Source organism: Chenopodium album, chromosome 1 (genome assembly GCF_948465745.1).
Source record: "Chenopodium album chromosome 1, dcCheAlbu1.1, whole genome shotgun sequence".
Taxonomy (NCBI): Eukaryota; Viridiplantae; Streptophyta; class Magnoliopsida; order Caryophyllales; family Amaranthaceae; genus Chenopodium; species Chenopodium album.
The window spans coordinates 5337891-5359316 of record NC_137834.1 but is presented as its reverse complement, the minus strand read 5'-3'; the positions used below and the strand labels follow the sequence as shown (position 1 = coordinate 5359316).

The 21426-nt window shown below is 34.9% G+C and overlaps 2 protein-coding genes and 1 non-coding gene across 3 annotated transcripts; 1 reads left to right on the top strand and 2 right to left on the bottom strand.

Moving 5' to 3' along the window:
• Window positions 1–1606: 1606 nt before the first annotated feature.
• On the bottom strand, window positions 1607–5822 carry LOC145639054 (uncharacterized). The gene is made up of 6 exons (XM_081690209.1): window positions 4237–5822; window positions 3678–3999; window positions 3107–3400; window positions 2815–3014; window positions 2261–2536; window positions 1607–2150 (listed from the first exon to the last, which is right to left on the bottom strand). Exons 1-6 carry the CDS (start codon window positions 5733–5735, stop codon window positions 1901–1903), a joined length of 2841 nt encoding a protein of 946 aa, XP_081546335.1. The 5' UTR covers window positions 5736–5822; the 3' UTR covers window positions 1607–1900.
• Window positions 5823–17440: 11618 nt separating this feature from the next.
• On the bottom strand, window positions 17441–17524 carry TRNAL-UAA (transfer RNA leucine (anticodon UAA)). Its single transcript has one exon. It is a non-coding gene; the product is annotated as a tRNA-Leu (tRNA).
• A 3410-nt stretch (window positions 17525–20934) lies between these two features.
• LOC145638982 (pathogenesis-related protein 1-like) lies at window positions 20935–21426 on the top strand. Its single transcript, XM_081690102.1, has one exon. It carries the CDS (start codon window positions 20935–20937, stop codon window positions 21424–21426), a length of 492 nt encoding a protein of 163 aa, XP_081546228.1.

Genomic DNA, 21426 nt, shown 5'->3' with positions numbered 1-21426 from the left:
AGCAGAGTTCTGGGGGCCTTGAAACACCACAATCTTTCCCTAAACTCAATCAAGAATCTTTCCAAACATGGATCTTCAAAAATCTAAAAAATAAACAACCTTCTCAACATCACCTACCTTGGAACATCATTTTTTGCTTCTCCTTATGGATGATTTGGAAAAGAAGAAACAGCTGGCTTTTCTCAAAAATAAACACCCCTATCAAAACATCCAAAACTCAGTGTCTATGGGCTGCTAGTGAATGGTTTTACTCTTCAAACCAGCATACTAGAATAAAGTCCAAATCTCCACACTGGCCCCTCCTCCCCCTCTTTCACTAAAAATAAATGTTGATGCTACGTACTTTCCTATTTCCAAAGAAGCTGGATGTGCAGAGACCATATGGGAAGCTGGAAAGAAGCTTTTCAATGGAAGGGATATACTGCTTCAGCTGAAGAAGCAGAAATCCAGGCCATTTCCCTTGCTCTGACCTGGATACAAGAAAGGGGATGGCAGAACTGCCACATTGAATCTAATTGCAAGTTTGTTGTACATGACTTAAATGACAACAAAGATTGTATATTAACCCCAAAATAAAATGATTGCAGGCTGCAGTTAAGGGAGCTAAATGAAGTCAAGCTCTACTATGGAGAAAGGGGCAAGAACAGCGTGGCTGACCTTTTAGCTAAAGATGCACGAGGAAATCTAAATGTTTTGAACCAGCGTTGTAATATTTTAGTTCCTCCTTTATTTTGTATAAAATCTCTTCAACTAGACTCTATCAACTTAAGTAGTGATGGCAACCATCAGTCTGTAATTTTGGGCTATCCTTTGGAAAGCCAATAACACTTATCTTAATTTAGTTTTCCCTTTTCTTCAAAAAAAAAAAAAAAAAAAAGGAAAATGGGAGATGGGAGATGGAGGAGAATTATTACACTAATTTGAGGGTAATAGTTACCCACCACCACCACCGGTCCACCGTCCACTATAGGGTCTGGTTACCCTCATTGTGGGTAATAATTATTTTACTACCTTTCTCTTTTCTTATCACAAAAAAAAGTCATTATTTCTTTATCACTACCTTAGTTCACATTTTTTTCTTCTTAGGGGATCACATTATTCCTTCTTAGGAGGTGTTTGGTATGAAAAAATACAAATATAATTATACAACTGGTTGTACGGTACAATTACACTCAATTTTCTATTCATGATGGTCTCCAAATATGGAGATGTTACGGTATGTGTAAAAATGAAAGAGATTGTATCATACAACTATAGTGATGTATAATAAAAGTTACCATATCGATAGTGACCTTTTATACAATAAACTCATGTACACCAAATGCACCTAAATTTTTGAGATTTATTTTTGTTCAACTTAACTTGTCTTAATTTACCTCATTTATTCTTAATTTATCAAAAGTAAAAAAAAAATTCTTATATGAGAAGAAACTAGTCTAATATGCAAGCTATGTTACCTATAATTAAAAATAAAGATATACGAGACTGTTATGCAATATTTTACCCTCCAAATTGTTCGACCATGAAAAAACAGTCATATAAAACAGAGTAAAGGATCATCTTGTTTCGATTTTATTTGTGGTTACCATAAATCCTTGCTCAAAGATAGACATTATTGCTATTATTCTACAAGGATTATATGACACATTATAAACTAAACATGAACATATATCAAATACATAGATCCTTGCTCAGAGATAGATATCAAATATATCATTGCTACAAGGATTATACAACACATATTTATAATCTACACATTGCGATTGCAATGAATCTAACAAAATCTCACATTACTATAATATTTTTTGCAAAATATTTAAACACACAACAATTCAATGAAAATTCAACATGAAGAAGATTGACTACTCTCACGATTAATTACCTTGCCAATCACTCTCTTTTAGGCTCTTACCGAGATCTGCTGATTCACGGTCTCTAGTTCGTTATTGTTTTTTTGCTCAACAATTTCTTGTAAATCGTCGAGGAGCTTGGATTTCATCATTTGTTTCTCCTTGAGACATTGAGAGTAGGTGTTTTTTTCCTTGTCCATAATGCATTTATAAGTATAAGTAACTGCTATCTTGGTTACATTTTCACTTGTTGACACCACCACTGAACTATCAGTGAAGATTTCATTTTTTTTGAAGTACCTGGTGAAAAATTAAAATATAAAAAAGACAAATTAATTATCATCACCTTCACCTAATTGCATTGTCTCAAATTAAAAAACAACTGGGGAAGAAAGGAGCTAAAATCTTACTCTTGAACAGATTCTTTGAGCTTTTTTCTTTTGATGATGTTCACTGAACCTATTTCAAGTTCAACATGGTCATTCCAGTCAAAATTAATCAGCTCAACTTTGTCCTGTAAATCATGGAGGAAGTTGGATTTCTGCTTTTGCTTCTCCTTAAGACATTGAGAGTAGGTGCTATTTTTCATGTCCTTGCTTTTATAATTCACGGCTATCTTGGTTACATTTTCACTTCTTGTCACCACCACTAAACTAACAATGAAGGATGTACTTTTTTCGAAGGACCTGGTGAAAAAACTAATTAATTATTATCACCTAATTGTCTCATATTAAAGCCTCTAAAAAATGGGGATGCCGCAGTTTCTCATGGTGAGAAACAAACAAATGACATTTTTGTATATAAATTAATAACTTTATTCAATTGTGGAGCCCACAATAATAAAAAAGTTGTTAATTTATTCAAAAAATATCCCATGAGAAACAAATTTCGTTTTTTAGTATGAGAAACATCTTCCATAAAAAATAAAAAAAACTAGCAGGAAAGAAACGAGCTGAAATCTTACTCTTCAATATAATCTTTGAGATCTTTTGCTCCCATGTTCAGCGGACCTACTTCAAGTTTAATATTGTCATTCCAGTCAAAATTAGTCCTGTGGTTGGTGATCGTCTTGGTGAATAACGTTGAATTTGGATAGATCACTTCTTCTCGCGTGTCAACTTTTGAGAAGGTAGTTATCCAAATGCCAATTGTTCTAACTTCCAACTATTAAAAAAAAAATAATTAAGATTAATTTGTAAGAAGCTAATTAAGATACGACGTTAGAAGTAGAAATGGAAGAATAAAATCAAACTGACCATGAGTTGATCAATGATACAGAAATCGCCAACATGAAATGGATGCACGACATAAACAAATATGAAGCCTTGAAACAGGGTCTTGCAAGTGTCTCCGAATATGAAAGATGCAGCAAGCAATGGTGATCCGAAGAGAACAAGTACTCGAGTCGTTGCAAAACCAGTGAGAAGCAGCCATAAGATGAATGTTGCAGCAATTACAATCAAACTTATTATGTTGTTTAGACAACCTACAAGCTCCTTTGCACTGGATAGTGTGTTCGCTAGGAACAAACAATTGTTACGTGCACTTTCCTAGTCAATAAACAATTACGCTATTATCATCTGAATCTCAAACTCTTCGAAATCCATGGTAGTTGTTGTATATGCAACAATATTAATTTATTTCTCAATTAACAGATACAAACTCAAACAAAAAATAAACAATATATTAGACCCTGTTTAAATAGTTATTGATTGAGATAAATTTTAATAAGTTAAGATAAATATCAAAATTTAAGCATATATATAGTTTAATTAGAAAAAACAAAGAAACTTGTATAATTAGATAATTGATTGAGGTAGCACGTACCATCCATTTCTCAATTTGTTCAAGTTTATATTCTTCTGTTCCCTCGGCTGGGGGATCGACATATTCAAGCATCTGTTCGTGAAAATACTTCCAATTATCTATTTTGTCCCCCTCTTTTTTTTCTTTGGTTTTACCATCCATATTACTAGCTGGTTGTTGTTGTTGGTGGTGGTGGGGGTGGTGTTCCTGTTGTTGGCAGTGTTTTTGAGGTTGTTGTTGCTGTTGTGGTTGCTCTTGCTGTTGTTGTTGTTGCTGCTGCTGCTTCTTTGGCAAGAGATCTTCTGTTAATTTCATTAATTCTTCTTTGGTTACCGATATAACCCTGAACAATATGCTAATTTTCAGATTCTCATATGCTAAAGATTAACAAATAATCCGGCCTCATTATTGTGGTTAATTGTATGTAAAGAAAAAATGTTAAAAGGTTGATAAAAAGTGGTTAATTGTATGCAAAGAAAAACTGTTAAAAGTTTTTTTGTTAAAAAAAAAGAACTTAAAAGGGGATTATTGATAATTTTTCCTTTCTGATAATTTTGAAAACCCAAGAAAATTTTCTTACTCGTTGTTGTCAGAGTTTTTCTTCTTGGAATCGTTAATCCACTCCTTTAAATCTTTAATGACGCGATGAGTGTACTTGTCATCTTTCAATGTTTCTCTGGCTTTTAAGAAGTAGTAAGCCATTTGATGTAAGCCATAGAAGGACGGCTCACTCGTATCCTCTTTGATAACCAAGTTGCCACAGACTGTGTTCCACTTTGCTGCTAAACGCTTTTGGTTATCCCAAACAGCTGGAAAAAGATTTAAGCAAACCCTTATATATCCACCCTCCTGTCCATCTGCCTCGACATTCTGAATCTTGAAGATATCATGCTTGCGAGAGCTCAGGATACCAAGGAAATACAATTGTTTCGCGCCTTTTACAATTTTATGTTCCAATCTATTGTACACTGCACGAACCTCCCATATCAATAACAATTTAGTTTTTATAAACCAGAGAATGGCACAAACTAGAAGAGTGACACACGACATAGTTCCTACTTGTAATACTCTTTCGGCTTGAGGTGTTTCTTCTAAGTGAGACCGGAAATAGATCTCCCATGTAAGAAGAAATACGATTGAGCTAAGTATAAAGTCTATGCTCTGCTTCATGCCAACAGCACAATACTTGACATATCTTATGTGCATGATGTGCATAATTTTTTCAATATTATTCTGCGATCTTTTTGCATCAGTAGTCTCTGGAGCAGGCTGCATCTTGGAATTAATCCCAAAAAGTTTCAAGAACTTGGTGACTAAGACTTTGCCGTTTGCTATGATGAGTCGAGTGAGCAATACGATGACATTATAGGCCAGGAAAACAAGGATTGTTACCTCAACCCATTTTCGAGTGCACAATCCATGTATCTTATCGGCCTTAAACACAGGAACACGGTTTTCAACTTGAGAAACAGCCAGCAAAAGAATGAGACAGTCGATAATTTCAAGGACATTTTCTGGAGCGTTGAAGCCACTTTGGTAAATATCCAATGGGATATTTGGCACACACTTAAAAACACAAACAGAAAGAACCCAGTGTAGCATATAGATCCCATAGATGAGAAAGACCAACTTGATCCAATCTTCTAGCGGAGTCTCCAGGATAACAGCTCGCTTAAAGCCTGGAATAAGTTTCGCAATTCCATAGGAAATGGCTAAAACAATGGCTAACAAAGACGAAACTAGGAACATTATTGAGCGGATGAAAAGCTTAAGCTGGACTGCTCGGTTGTAATCATCACCGTGCCAAACGATTTGAAGTGCTCGAGTAACCAAAAAGGATAGAATGAGCACAGGTAAGGCGGTAATGTAAATAAGAATGATTAATATTGCCACAGCAATCAAAGGAATTACTAAAAGTAAGCAAACCCCAATCAACTCCAAACAGCTATCATCTGACCGTGAAGATTGGGCTTGTACTGGTGGTGTTCTTGGTGTTGATTGATCATTATCATCGTCGTGTGGCATACTTAGACGGGTTTCTTCTATTTCTAAAGACTTGTTGAATGAACGAGATGACATTGTTTAATTTTAATCAGCGAATTGTGTTTTGTTATGTTGATGCGGGACAAACAAACAAAACATATTACATGCATGTTTAACTTACAACTAACAACAACTATTTGTACTGCTGTAAATACCACTTAGCTTCGTACTAGCACCATCATGGTGCACCTCATCTCTATTTAATTCAGTTCATTTTCGACCAACCAACAAGTAACAAGCAAGGACTATTAGAATTTAAAATGTCCGTATTCTGAATTTTACTACTATAGTATTAATTACTTCCACCTAGAAAATGAGACGACTTATCAGAAAGGGGACGACGACTTAGGTATGACCTTACAGTACATTTTTAGGTTTTTATTATGTCTGATGGGCTTATCAAAACTTTATTACAATGTAAAATAATTGGTCCATTCCCACCTGGCCTGTACGAAATTTATTTTTGTAAAATTTATTTCTAAGGGAAAATATGTTGAATTTATATTTTATGTAAAGAAAAAGATAATAAAAGATAAATTTTCTCAACAAATAAACACAAACAGATAATATTACTTGATTGCATTAATACTAACAGTTCGTTTTTTATGCGGCGGCAGGGTGCCAAATCAGCAAATGACAAAGTAACCCCACCAACCTAGTAACCCATGACCGACCTGGTAACCCCACCAACCTAGTAACCCCTGACCCACCTGGTAATCCCACCAACCTAGTAACCCCTGACCCACCTGTTAACCCCTGACCGGGCAAGTAACCCCTAACCGGACCTAGTAACCCCCAACCGAACCAAGTAATTCATGCCCGGACCTAGTAACCCCGGACCAAGTAACCCCTAACCGGACCTAGTAACCCCCAACCGAACCAAGTAATTCCTGCTCGGACCTAGTAACCCCGGACCAAGTAACCCTTGACCGGACCTAGTAACCCCTGACCGAATCAAGTAACCCCTGACCGGACCAAGTAACCCCTGACGGGACCTAGTAACCCCCTGGTAACCCCTAACCAAGTAAGTAACCCCGACTCCTACACCACCTCAAAGCCTTAAACTCCACCACACCTTAATAAGTTGTACTCTGCTTCTCAATAAGTTCTTAAATCCTTTATATCAAAGTTCCAATTTTGTTTCAGAAATGCTTAACCATGATTAAAGCACAGAACTTTGGCTTCTTATTTTTCAACAAAAATGTACAAGAAAAACTCCCAATTTATTCATTACTTCTACAAATTCACACCAATCCGATCCAAAAACCCACCCTAACCACCTTACCACCACGCCACCACCAACCACGCCCAGCTACCCACACCCACAACCCACCCTAACCACCAGCAATCACGCTGCCAAACTTAATTATTAACAATGGCTTCAAATTTCACTTCAAGTAGGCTAAAAAGGCCAAATTCGACCATAAAAACACTAAATCTAGAGTTTTTATGGCTGAATTTGGCCTTAAAAACTCTAAGTTGTTTTTCGGCGACGGAGTACGAGGAGCTTCACGACGACCACAAACAAGGTTGGAGCTTCGCGACGACGATCTGGTTGGAGCTTCAATAAAGGCAGTTCTTCAAGGAAGTGAAAATGGAGGAGAAGAGAGAGAGAAAAAAAAAACTGTGGCTTGTTGCGGCCAGTCGCATATAAAACTTTGTGTAATATTAAAGATTACACGACTTATATAGACTATCAAAATAACTAACAACAAGAATAATGGAAGCATTATTGACATAATGCATGTAAACATGACCCACTACGACACTATCTACCAAATTATCTCAACAAACAATAGACTAAATCAGACTTACCGTTACACTTAAAATAGGAGATATGTTGACTAACACTATTTTGAAGCACTACAACCAACACACCTCCTTTTGCTTCAAAGCCACCAACACCAACGACCATATTGCGACAACGGACTTCGACTTGAACACGAGATGCTTTAACTCATGACTTTCAAGGCAGCACAACCACGACTTTCACGACCCAACTGCGACACACGACTTTTGAAGAGCATATTCTCTTCTTCTTTGACATTTTGAGCAAAATTAGTATGCTCTTTCTTTTGCTCATCCCTTTGCTTATCCCAACACCTATCTTCCTTGTGACCATACCTCTTGCAATAGTAACATTGGACACTACTTATGGATGAATTTTGACCTTCAAATTGATCACCACTACCATTTTCTTCACGACAACAACCACGACCACCTCGACCATAACCCCGACCATGAAAACTACCACCACAACCATGACTACCACAACCACGACTACTCTCATAATACTCTCCATTTGACATTTGTCCTTCGACTACAAAGGCTTTTTCATCTTCTTCATTCTTGTGAGACTTAGTAATTATATATCTTCATGAGATAAAAGGGAACCCATCAATTCATCAAAACTATAATTAGACATGTCTTTAGACTCTTCAATTGCCGCAACAACATGATTGAAATTAGGGTTTAAACTCCTTAACTCCTTAATTAAACACAACAGTTTGTCACTAATATTTTCACCAAATGATCTCATTTGGTTAACAATATCTGATACTCTAGACAAATATTCTTGCACCGACTCTTTTTATTTCATGAACATTAACTCAAAATTACGACGAAGGTTTTGTAATTTAACAGATATATATTACCTTACTATCACCCCTTTACTCAGTTTTTATGATATCCCATGCCTGCTTGGATGTCTTTGCAGATGAAATTCTAGGGAAAATATCATCATCTACTCCCGATTGAATAAAAAACAATGTCTTTGCATCCCTTTTGCGATTTTCACGCAGCTTTTGATTTGGCTCTGCCGGCGACTCGTCGGTTCTACATACCCACACTCGACAATATCCCACAACTCTTAAGATTTGAACATTGTTTGCATTTTGATACTCCAAATATGATATTTTTCACCTTTGAAAACTTGAATTAAGGGTTGTGTATTTGCATTTGAACCATTGGTTGTCATACTTACTCACAAAAATTACCCACAAAAAAAATACTACGACAATCAAGCACTAAAAGAAAAAATAAAACACGACTTAACCTTTTGGTTTCACTCAAAAACAATCTCATGACACTCATGACATTCAAATTTGGTTCAGGATCGGAACCTTGATTAGCTCTGATACCATGTTGAATTTATATTTTATGTAAAGAAAAAGATAATAAAAGATAAAGTTTCTCAACAATAAACTGATAACACTACTTGATTGCATTAATACCAAAGATTACACGACTTATATAGACTAGCAAAATAACTAACAACTAGAATAATGGAAGCATTACTGACATAATGCATGTAAACATGACCCACTACGGTACTACCTACCAAATTATCTCAACAAACAATAGACTAAGGCCCTATTCTCTTCACCTTAAAAAAATAATATTAAGTAAAAATAAATTCAGTTCAGTAAAATTAATTTCAGTTCAGTAAAAATAATTTCAGTTCAGTAAAAATAAGTTCAGTTCAGCAAAATTCAGTTTTATTAAAGAAGAATTATAATAGAAAATCAGTAAAATTAATTTCAGTTCAGCAAAAATAATTTCAATTCAGTAAAATTAATTTAAGTTCAGTAAAAATAATTTAAGTTCAACAAAAATAATTTCAATTCAGCAAAATTAAGGTGAAGCGAACAAGGCCTAAGTTAGACTAACTATAACACTTAAAAATAGGATATTTTGAAGCACTACAACCAACAAAATATAGTCGTGCTTGATCTAGCTTGTTAGATTCGCTCTGGTAAATACTTGGAAAATATCCAAATTTTGTGTTTTTACTTAAAAAAAAATGTATGATATTAATGGTGCTCAAAGAATCTACTTTTTGTAAATCATTTTTCAAACACATAGTCCATGAATATATAGTTTCCACTTAATGAAATTCTATAATTATCAAAGATAATATAATAGACATATTCATGGACAAAAAGAAAGTATAGCATATATAAAGGAGTAACATCTCCATGATACGCATCCAAAATCTTTTACTGTTTAATCAGCAAATAAATACATGGTTAATATTGATTGCTCAAGAAAAAATACATTGGCTAACTAATACTTGTACAAGATAAGGAATCGGTACATACCTCAGTTAAAGCTGGATGTCGATATGCTTGTAAACTAATACTAGTAGTTTTTTTAATGGAAACCATGCTACCTGTAGATAGTGTTGTACATAAACTAGCATCTATTTCTTTTTTGGGTAGTTGTGGGATAGATGCAGTAGGCCTTAGTGGTGGTTTGTTTGTATTTTGGTTTGCCCCTTTTCAGTTGATTCCCGAGTTTGTTTCTCAAAATGTTATCCTCTGTAAATTGGTGATGGGTAATGAAATAAAACATCTCATGTTTGTGTATGGAGCTCCCCAAACTATTGATAGATTGAACGTTTGGAACACCATTTCCAATATTCTAGCCTCTGTTTCAAATGTCATTCTTATAGGAGATTTTAATCAGGTTGAGTATCTTTCGGATAAAGTGGGAGGTAGTTCTAGTATCCCTGGGAGATTAGATTTTATTCAATGGAAGTTAGATAATGAGCTTTTTGATGTACCTTTCTCGGGGCCTACTTTCACCTGGACAAATAACAGAATAAGTTCAGATCCTACTTTTGAACGTTTGGATAGAGCTTATGCCTCCCCTTCTTGGATTCAAAACTATCCAACTACCTCAGTTTTTCACCAACCTATCCTATTTTTGGACCATGCAGCCATTATTCTCATCAACAATACACTTGTCCATAAGATTTCCCGTCCTTATCGTATTGAGAATTGGTGTCTTTCAGCTCAGGAAGTCCGGGCACTTATTTCTTCCACCCTCCTTCAGTTTTGTGCGGGGTCTCCAATGTATTATTTGTCTCGCAAGCTGGATATAATCAAGGCTTTCTTGTTATCTTGGTGTGTTTCTCATAAAAAGAGTTGGGGCATTAATTGGAAATCTTTGGCCAATGAGGTCGAAGATTGTATGCCAAGCTTACAACATAGTTCGGAACGTCGTCTCTTCCTTAATATGAGAAATGAGAAATTAGCAGCAGCTCAGGTAGCCTTTTCGTACTGGTGTCAGAGGGCTAAGTTAAGGTGGGATGCCTTGGGATATCGGCATTCCAAGCTCCTTTTCTCGTCAGTCCAAGCTCGTCGGAGGCGCAATAGTATTCACTGCTTGAAAGACGACATGGGCAATTGGATTTCTGATTCAGAAGGGGTTCGAAATGTTATTTCAACCTTCTATGTTAATCTCTATACTCCTATTTCGACGACCCCGTTACCAGATTCTTCGTGGTGGGATCAATTGGATCTTCCTGTTCTTTCGCCATACCACAAAGATCAGCTGCTCCGCCCTTTTTCAGATTCTGAAATTCAGAACGCGATGTTTCATATCGAGGATAACAAATCTCCAGGGCCAGACGGTTACTCTTCAGCCTTCTTTAAACTACATTGGGATAGGGTCGGTCCCTTGGTAATTAGTGCGGTTCAGTATTTCTTCACTCATGGGTACATGGTTAAGGAATGGAACCGTACTTTTTTGGTCTTACTTCCGAAGGTTGAACGCCCAGAATTGGTTTCACAGTTTCGTCCTATTGGTCTGTGCAATGTCCTGTACAAATGCATCGCTAAATGTTTAACGGGCCGGCTTCGTCAGGTTTTGCCGCATTTGATTTCGTCTTGCCAAAATGCTTTTGTACCAGGTAGGCTCATGTTAGATAATTGTTTAATTGCGCATGAGGTTCTTTCTTACATGAACCACTCCAAGGCCCGGAAGACTTTTTATGCGGCTTTAAAGCTAGAGATGAACAAGGCATACGACCGTGTCAGATGGGATTTTTTGGAAAAGGTTTTAGAGGTGTTCGGGTTTCCTCCTTATTGAATTCAGCTGATTCGTCAGTGTGTTTCTACTGTTTCTTATCAAGTTTTAATTAATGGCGACCCTTCCTCTAAGTTTCATCCCTCTTGTGGTCTCCGTCAAGGCGATCCTCTTTCCTCGTATCTATTTGTTTTATGTATGGAGATCCTTTCAGCTATGCTTCGCCGAGCAGAGAACCTTTCATTATTTCAAGGCATTCGAATCTCCAGGAGGGCACCGTCTATTTCTCATCTTTTTTTCGCTGATGATTCTCTTCTGTTTTTCCAAGCTTCCCCAGCATCTTGTGAAAAGATTATGTTATTGCTTAAAGATTTTTGTGAGATGTCCGGTCAGATGATTAATCTTCAAAAGTCTTTTGCGAAGTTCAGTCCGAACACTCCATCAGACTATAGGGATTTTTTAACCAGAAGCATGCGACTTCATAGTCGGGACTCCTTAGATTCTTATCTTGGTTTACCGGTGGATTTGGGGCGTAGCAAGGTTGCTGCTTTTGGTCACCTTTTGGACTCAGTAGCCAAACGACTTTCGGACTTTGCTTCTTTGAGGTTATCGGCGGCAGCTAAGTTGGTTATTATCAATTCGATTCTGATTGCCTCCTTCAATCATGTTCTGTCAGTCTTCAAGATTCCGTCTTCCATTGCTGATCGTATTGATGGTCTCTTGTCTCGTTTTTGGTGGCGCTCTTCTTCCTCTTCTAAAGGCCTGGCCTTTCGTTCTGCTTCACTGTTGCACCTTCCTAAAGGTATGGGAGGCTTAGGTCTTCGAAGTGTTTCTTTGTTAAATTCGGCTCTCCTAGCCAAACAGCGTTGGCGTATTCATCTTCATCCCCAGCTTCTAGTCTCAAGAGCCCTTCTCTCTAGATACCCTTCTCTTAATCCGTTCCGAACGGAAGGTATTTCTAGATCCTCATGGGGGTGTCGAGGACTTATGGATGGTATGTCAGTTTTGTCCGCAGGCCTGGCTTGGAAGGTAGGTTCTGGTACTAATATTCGTATCCTGGAGAATAATTGGGCTCCAGGGGGTTCTGTCTCTTTTAAGGCTTCGGCTGTTGGGTCGTCTTTGCCGACCCATGTTTCATCTATCATTGATCCGCGTACACACGCGTGGGACACTTCCTTGGTTCATCGTTTGTTCGATTCTTCGTCTGCTCAACGTATCCTTTCGCTTGAAAGGCCCCATTGTGTCATGGACGATTTTGTTTACTGGAAATATACTAGGGATGGTCGGTTTTCTACCAAAACGGCTTACGCCCTTTTGGTTCGCAGTTCCCTGGCCTCTGTGGTTAGCTCTCCGGCTCCAGATTTATGGTGGAAACAGTTTTGGGGAATTTCTATTCTCCCTCGGCTGAAAATTTTTGTTTGGAAGCTGTTACATGATGCTTTACCTCTCACGAGTCATCTTAGTCAGCGAGGCATCCCTGTAGCTCCTGTTTGTGTTTTCTGTCATCAAAATTGCGAAACGACTGCTCACTTATTCCGGGACTGCGGCTTTACTTCAGGATTGCTGGTTCAGGGTCCGCTCTCCTTCACCCAGGCTACTTTGAATGATACTCCCTTCCATGTTTGGTTCACTGACATAGTCACTTCTTTCAAGAAGACCAAGCGATGGGATGATCTGTCATATTTTATCTCCTTAATGTGGGCCGTCTGGTTGTCCCGTAATCACAAAGTCTTTCGCCACGCAGTTATTTCTCCATCTTTGGTACTGAGTTCAGCTGAAGAATGGGTTTCTAGGGGTTCGGAGGCATTAGCCTGCTTTCAACGTCTGCTTCCCACCAGTCCAGATCATAGAGTTAATCGTTCGCCTCTGAGTTCCGGTTGGATACGGGGCTCTGTCTCGGATACTCTGGATTGTTGTCTTATCCTGGATGGAGCCTGGAATGCTCACGATAATACTACTGGCATAGGCTGGGTTTTCCGAGATCTCTTTTCAGATTAGGTGTTGATAGGTGGTCTTCGTGCCCTGAGAACGGCTTCCGCTCTTCAGGCGGAACTTCAAGCTTGTTTATGGGCGTTTCGGTCTGCTAAGCATAGAGGGTTTGTTAGACTTCAGTTGTTTACCGATTGTGCCCAGATGGTCTCTCTTCTTACCCATGCGAGTTCGGATGATATTTCCTGTTTTTGGTTACTAAGGTCAATTCGGGAGGAAGCTCAGGATCTTATAGCCTGCAGGATTCGGAAGATTCCTCGTTCTTGGGTTTCGCCGGCTCACTGGCTTGCAACACAGGCTCGCACCCGTAATTTTATTTCTTGGTCCTTTTAGTTTTCTTGTTTATTTGTTAGGAATCTTTGTCAAAAAAAAAAAAAAAAAAAAAGTATCAAGATTAATTATTTCAGGAATTCAACGATCCAATTAAATGAATTTTAAATTACTATGTCCTTTTCCCAAAAAAAAAAAGAAAAAAAAAAGAAAAAAAAAGAAAGAATATATATATATATATATATATATATATATATATATATATATATATATATATATATATATATATATATATATATATATATATATATATACACATAATATATATATGTATATATATATATATATATCTTCATTTGTTTTTTTTTAGATGCATCACTTTTTTTATAAATGTAAGTTCAATTTAAATGCATTGCTTTCCTTTTTTGCTGGTAAATTTTCTCTATTTCTTTCCTACCAATGAGTCATCTTTTCTTTTCATTTTATATCTCTCTATTCTAGCTAAGGATTGCCTATATATGATCCATGAATCCAAAAGTGATGCATCTAAAAAAAATTAATGGAGTTTATAAATCACATTCGTTCATTAATTAACACGTAATTTTGGAGAAGTTCATATATATATGTGGTCATAAAAAAAATGTCAGATATTATATTGTATAAAGTGGATTAATGCTATGTTCAATTGAACTAATTTTTAGTGTATTTTAGTTCAATTCACCTCATTATTCTACTTTAATTTATATCAACTCACCTCAGGTCAAAGACCTAAATAGATCAATATATATGTCCAATTAGAAAGATGGTGTGAGTGAATCCTCTTTATATTGAATAGAAAAGAGAAGAGTTTGTGGTTTAAGAAATGAACAATTGGAGTAATAATAAAACTAGGCTATTTAGTGGGAAAAATGAAGAGAGCAAAACTATATAAAATATATAATGACTAGACCACCTTATCTTCAACAATAATATCGTGAATTTTAATAGTTTAATAAAATTATAAGAAATTGATAAGAAGAAGCTCTAATAAAAACTAAATATTGATTGGCACATTTAATTTTGACTTTATTTTACATTAATTGGACTCCACACTATGTTAGTTGAGACGATTAATACAAGAGGGGGGGTGAATTGTATAGAGTTCCTAATGACTATTTTGCGGATAAATAAACAATGCGAATAGGAACTTAATAAAACACACAGATTTTACGAGGAAACCTTCCAGGACCCTACTGGAAGTAAAACCTCGACCCTACCTTAGGGATTTCAAACACAAAACACTTCACTATAATAGGGCAAACACCAAGTTACAACCTATTAGACACGGACCTTTATTTCACAAGTTCCTCACTGGACTTGCTACTTGATAGGACCCTATCCTACCCAATCTAAGCACCACACTTAGATTCACTCGTACCACCAAAGTACTACACGTACTACCAAAGCACAAATACTCGTACCACCCCAGTACAAAACTCACAGCCTCACCTAGAAGCTAACACAAAACTGTATGTAACACAAACTATAAAATCACCCAAATAACCCGACCAATACAAACATAAGACACCTAGTATGATAGGTAAGCAATGCACGAAATCCGAAACTAATATGATAAGTTAGAAGCTTGGTAAACTTACTCAATTAAAGCACTGTGATTTCTCCACGCATAAACTCACAAAAACCTAAATCATTTTGCTCTCTACTATTATACAAGTAACACTCGTTATAGATAGTAGGTTTTCTAAAAAGATAAATATGTTAACTTAACTTATCTTTTAAACACGGTTTTTGCAAATCAAGTGGAATAAAATCTTTTCCGAAAATAAGTTTAAAAAGATATCTATTAAGAAGACTTATCTTTTTAACAAACCGACTTTAGAGAAAATAATCTTTTTAGAAAATCTTTTCCTAAAATCTATCTTTTATTATTTTCCATAATTATATTATTTACCAAGCAAACTTATCACGTTTCTAATAAATTTCGTGCCCTAACCTACTTAACATATTAACAATAATTTCTAAGATAAAACCTTGACTATTATTGATGCGTCGTGCTTTGATCAGGTAAATTACTTGGGCTCCAAGCATATCAAGTTCCACCAAAGAACTTAAACTGCTCGTCTTCAGGTTCCTGTTAGGGAACTTAGTTCTTGTTAGAGAACTTTTCCTCTGATTTGTTTAACTTCTTCAATAAAGATCTTCTTCAAGTCTTCTTAGTTTCAGATGGTTCTTCAATCACCAAGATCAATCTGCACCTTGACTAATCACACACTAGAGAATGTTTATTAGTTGAGTTTGCTTGTAGTTCAAGTTCCTCATCATCAAAACCATTATGCTTCAACACACTAGAATTGCGCCCATCGAATGAGTCAATCAGCTTTGCATTCCTAGCAATATGGGGGACTTAAATTAGGCTCCTATACAACAATCATTTAAGATAATCCAAACCAATTAAGCTGAAGACGAGATTGTAAAAGAACAAATTAAAAAACCATACTTTTTCCGACGAAGCAAGGAACCATATACTTTTAAATAGTTGTAACTATACTTTGATAGATACTAATTACAAGTATTATTCTATTAAGCCTTAAAATATGCTATAAGCCTATAACCATATTTTTATATAGTATTATAACATACTTAACTTTACTATATGCCGTAGTAATACCTCCACTTCATTATTAATTATAAATATTATAAACATAATGCTTGTACAATTTGATATAGTCGGTTCATTATATTCTTAGTAATTTTTATTCACATAGATTGATAGTCATATTAGCTAATGCATAGTACTATGTATTTAAGATTCTTACGTGTATGTCATGTATATGTCAATAGATTAGGGGACCATTATTTCATTAACCAATTAAGTTAAAACTAAATGCATTCTAAGATTTTGAAACTTTATCATAATACGAGAGAAATTATAAAAAAGTTATTCATGCCATTATCTACAAATGAAAAATGTGCTTAATTCATTCAAAATTTTAATGCATGAATTATAGCACATGCAAAATTAAAAGGTTAAATTTTACCTGACAACAGTCAAAACACCCTATATATTGGTTCTTTCAAGTTGAATGTTTTGTATCAACCATCTAAATATACACCACAATACTCTTATTAGTCACAAACTCACAATACATACATATACACAGTCATCATCTCCCAAGTGAAAAAAGGTCGGATAAAAAATGTCGTCTTACACAAAATCAAGTAAGATAGTTCACACAGAGAGTATATTAGATGAATACAACATCTACTTCTCCCATGTCCTCGCGCCATTGAAGAAGATAAACCCGAAGGCCGAGTGCAGCAAAAGAATGGAAATGATGCAACAGCAACATGATGAAGATGTTGATGCAAAAGCACAGGAATATATTAAGAAAAGACATCAAAAGTTTGCGCTTGGCAAATGGCCAGGATGTAATCTGTGATGTATATTTAACAAGTTTTAAACATGTAGGCCAAAATAAATAAATAAAAATTGTACTAAGTTATATATTATGTGTGTCTTGGGCAATTTCTAGACAGCATCCAAATCTCTTGTTATCAAGACACATATATTAATTGCTCATTTTATACCTTAACATCCAAAATAGGAAAAATATATAATTGCAAATTAAACCAAACATCCATAAGAATTTAAAAAAGGCGAGCTAAAACAATGCTGGCTGTGGGGTTCGAACCCACGCGCACTTATTGTGCAGCAGATCTTAAGTCTGCCCCCTTAACCACTCGGGCAAACCAGCTTCAATAAAATATATGGTGCAATAAATTTATAATATATTGTAAGTTATTTTGCCGTCAAATTTATTTTCAACAGATTTCGCCCTCAATTTTTTGCTACACTAAATTATTGTCGAGCAAATTAAAAATTACAACATGGCCGAGCAAATTTATGTCTCTCTAATCATATAGAGTAATTAAAAATATGCTTCCTTCATTCAATTCATGTACCCGAAATTTATAATAACATACTTACATATAGGTAAAATTGGGCGCAATACTCTGAATTATGGCTTAGGTGCAGTGAGCACCCTAAACTATGCGTAGCATCCAAAAAACCACTAGCTATGGTGTTAGCTGCGACTTGTGCCTTAAATGAAAATTTCCAACCACTTATTTCATCGTAGGTGAATCCGTGTGTGCTAAGTGGATGGAAGACTACATAACTATTCTAGAGAGTGATGATTCACCTCATCATCTCGCTCAAATAAGTTGCCAGAAATTTTCATTTATGTCACGCGTTGCACCTAACATCATAGTTGGTGGTGTTTTGCTACTACGCAAAGTTCAGGGTGCTCAGTACACCTAAGGGCCTGTTCTCTTACGTTGAAATTCAGTTCAGTTCAGTTCAGTTCAGCTCAGTTCGGTTCAGTTCAATCTAGCTCCTGATTTCCTTCTCTTATAAAATATTCATTTCAGTTCAGTTCAGTTCAGTTCAGCTCAGCTCAGTTCAGCTCAGCTCAGCTCAGTTCAGTTCAGTTCAGCTGAGTTCAGTCAATGAGAACAGGCCCTAAGTCATACTTCTGAGTGTTGAGGTCAATTTCGCCTAAAATATATGTAGTTCGTACTATCAATGACTATTATATCAATGTTAAAAAAAAAAAAATTATACCAATACGAAAGCAATGAAATTGGATATTTATCCATTAAAATTAAAATTGACCAAACTAAAATTAATTTTGTTGAAAGCTGATTTTTTTTTTCACTTAACTTATTTTTAGGTACTGATTAAAATGCATTGATTATTTTTTTCTAAACTTAACTTTCCTAAACTTTCATACTCTCTCCGTCCCTTTTTTACATTCCTATTTGTAAAATTATACGGGAATTAAAGAACTTGGAATAAAATAAAGAACAATAAAACAAAGTACAATGGGAATTATAAGACATTAATTGATGTCTTTGAGTAAAACAAAGATAGAATAATATTTAATGTTGCACATGTCATCAATCCTTTGAAAAGAAAAAGGACCAATAACTTTTTTGGTTGAAAAAAAGGACCAATCATATTCATCTAAATTGATGCACATGGATTTTGAAAATAAGAGTGAAAATTAGAAAATAAGAGTGAGAAAATAGAGAAGCATTAATTAAAAAAAAATATGGATAATATAATTTGAGATATTTGGTAAAAATTTACTTACTAAAAAAGGAAAGTAGGAACGTAATTTTGAAATACCCAAAAAGGAAAGCAGGAATGTAAAAAAGGGATGGAGGGAGTAACTTTTAATGATTTCCAAAACTAAACTTATTAAACCTTAATTCAATTTAATTTATACTCCCTCCGTCCCCAAATGATAGTCTTTTATGGGCAAATTTTAGTCCCAAAATGTTCACCCCATTTGCCTTTTCCAACAACCATTAATACTACGTCCATTACAAGTTATGTGCAACGATTTGACATAAAGCAGAGAGGGAAAATGTCTAACGTTGCATATAACCTGTAATAGAGGTAGAATTATTTTTTTTACCAAAATTCCCTCTAATTTGCAACAATATTTGTGCAGATTTAACTTTCCCATGTAAATTTTGTTTTCTCATGTATTTTTTATTACTTTCTCTCTTTACTTTTTTGCATACCCAAACCCAATGTCAATTTACTTTTTCAATGTACTTTTACTATTCTTATTTGTGTTTATCAATTCTAGTGAAAAATGCCCAAAAGGGACTATCGATAGGAAACTGAGGGAGTATCAATCAATATATCAATATCCTATTAAAATTCCAGATAGGCAATCATCTAAAAAAATGTCTAGGAGCTGAAGACTTACTTTCAAATTATTAAATGACAATGGAACCATAAAATTAATTTACTCATCCAATTATATGAACATTTAAAGCAACTAAAGTTTCAAACGTGGATGGATATAGATATTAGTGATAATGTATTTTTATTCCTTGCATATAATAATCCTACAAGTAGCTAATTAATGTAAGGATTTTTAAAACATAGGGATATAAAATATGGATTTAACCGGGACATCGCTCGGGGGTACGCACTTATATTATGTACGATTATACGAAGTATATAAAGGGGAGTTTTATCCCGAATTTTTAGATAGTCACGTAAGTTTTTGTTTTTTTTAAAAAAAAAAAAATTAGAGCACCACCTAATAATATATTTTTTTTTCAAAAAAAAAGTGCCACCCACATAAGATCATGATTTTAAAAACTTCCACGTAGAATTATGATAATTAAAAAAATTAACTTGAATAAAACTAATCCTAAATAAAAATCGTATTTAAAAAACTAATATTTATCACAAAAAATTAATTCATTATTATATTTTATCAAAATTAAACGTATAAACGGGCTAAAAGAAATTTATATTTTATTTTAAAATTAAAAATTTCATTGCCATGTAAGCCGAATGAGATTTGAGAATTTAATTTTAATGTAAAAAATAACGGTTAGTGATTCAGAATTTAAATTATTTAAAAATAAAAAAAAATAATATAAAAGACAGATGACATATTAGGTAACTAACTCCTTATGAATAAGGTCACTTCATTAAGTATATAAATAAAATTAAAACTTAGACTTTTTGAATAAGTAATAGCAATTTAATTCATTTTTATTTTTGTCTAAAACAATTAAATAGTAATTTGAATCATATAATTACAAAAGCGTGTTGGAATCTAACTAAGAAATTTATGGAGTATTTTTTTGTTTTATTTTGTTTTTGAAATTATATATTAAAATTCCGTACATTGCACGGGCTTTCATCTAGTTGTGATATATTCCTAACTTCCTAAGTACTTCGTATATCTTTTATTGTCAACTGAAAAAGTATTACAATAAAAATGGAGTGTGTGTATGTGTGTGTGTATATATATATATATATATATATATATATATATATATATATATATATATAGAATATAATATCACCAAATATTGATAAGTTAAACAAAGCGCGCTCAACTTCTATAAGATGCTAAAATTCTCATTTTAACGAAAAAGAATGCCAAATTATGGTCCATATATCTAAATTTTACAGGAAATCCCTATGTTTAAGCACCATCAATACTATTTTTAACCAAAAAAAAATAACTTACAAACAAAACCCACCTATATACATACATAATTCTTCTAACTTTTTCCATATCTTTTCATTTTCACACCCTCCTTAGTTTCAAACTCACCCAAAACAATGGCTAATTTAAATCTTTTCTTAGCCAGTGTTTTGGTAAGTGGGCTAACCATGACCCATATATGTTGGGCTTCATCCCTATTCGATTGGAAACTTCAATATCTTGCACCAACCAATGCAGCCCGTCTTGCGGCATTGCAACCCCCTTTAGTTTGGAACGAGACTCTTGCAACCTTTGCTAGATCGTATGCTAAAGAGAGGGCAGTAGATTGCAAATTGCAACACTCAAACAACCCAATATATGGTGAGAATATTGCAATGAGTCCTAAAGAATTAAGCCCAACTGAAGCTGTGGATTTATGGGCAGGTGAAAAGCCCAATTATGATTATGGTTCTAATAATTGCAAAGAAATGTGTGGGCATTACACACAAATTGTTTGGAAAGATACACAAAGTGTTGGGTGTGCCAAAGAAAGGTGTCAAAATGGAGGCACTTTTATTACGTGCAATTATTATCCTCCTGGAAATGTTATAGGGCAAAGACCTTTTTAA

Bases quoted from the DNA above. Each gene is read 5' to 3' on its own strand.
- LOC145639054 (XM_081690209.1), bottom strand. From the start codon at position 5,735: ATGTCATCTCGTTCATTCAACAAGTCTTTAGAAATAGAAGAAACCCGT. The intron at 3,401-3,677 runs GTACGTGCTACC...TTTATTGACTAG, and splicing joins AACAAATTGAGAAATGGATG to GAAAGTGCACGTAACAATTG. The intron at 3,015-3,106 runs GTCAGTTTGATT...TTTTTTTAATAG, and splicing joins GTATCATTGATCAACTCATG to TTGGAAGTTAGAACAATTGG.
- LOC145638982 (XM_081690102.1), top strand. From the start codon at position 20,935: ATGGCTAATTTAAATCTTTTCTTAGCCAGTGTTTTGGTAAGTGGGCTA.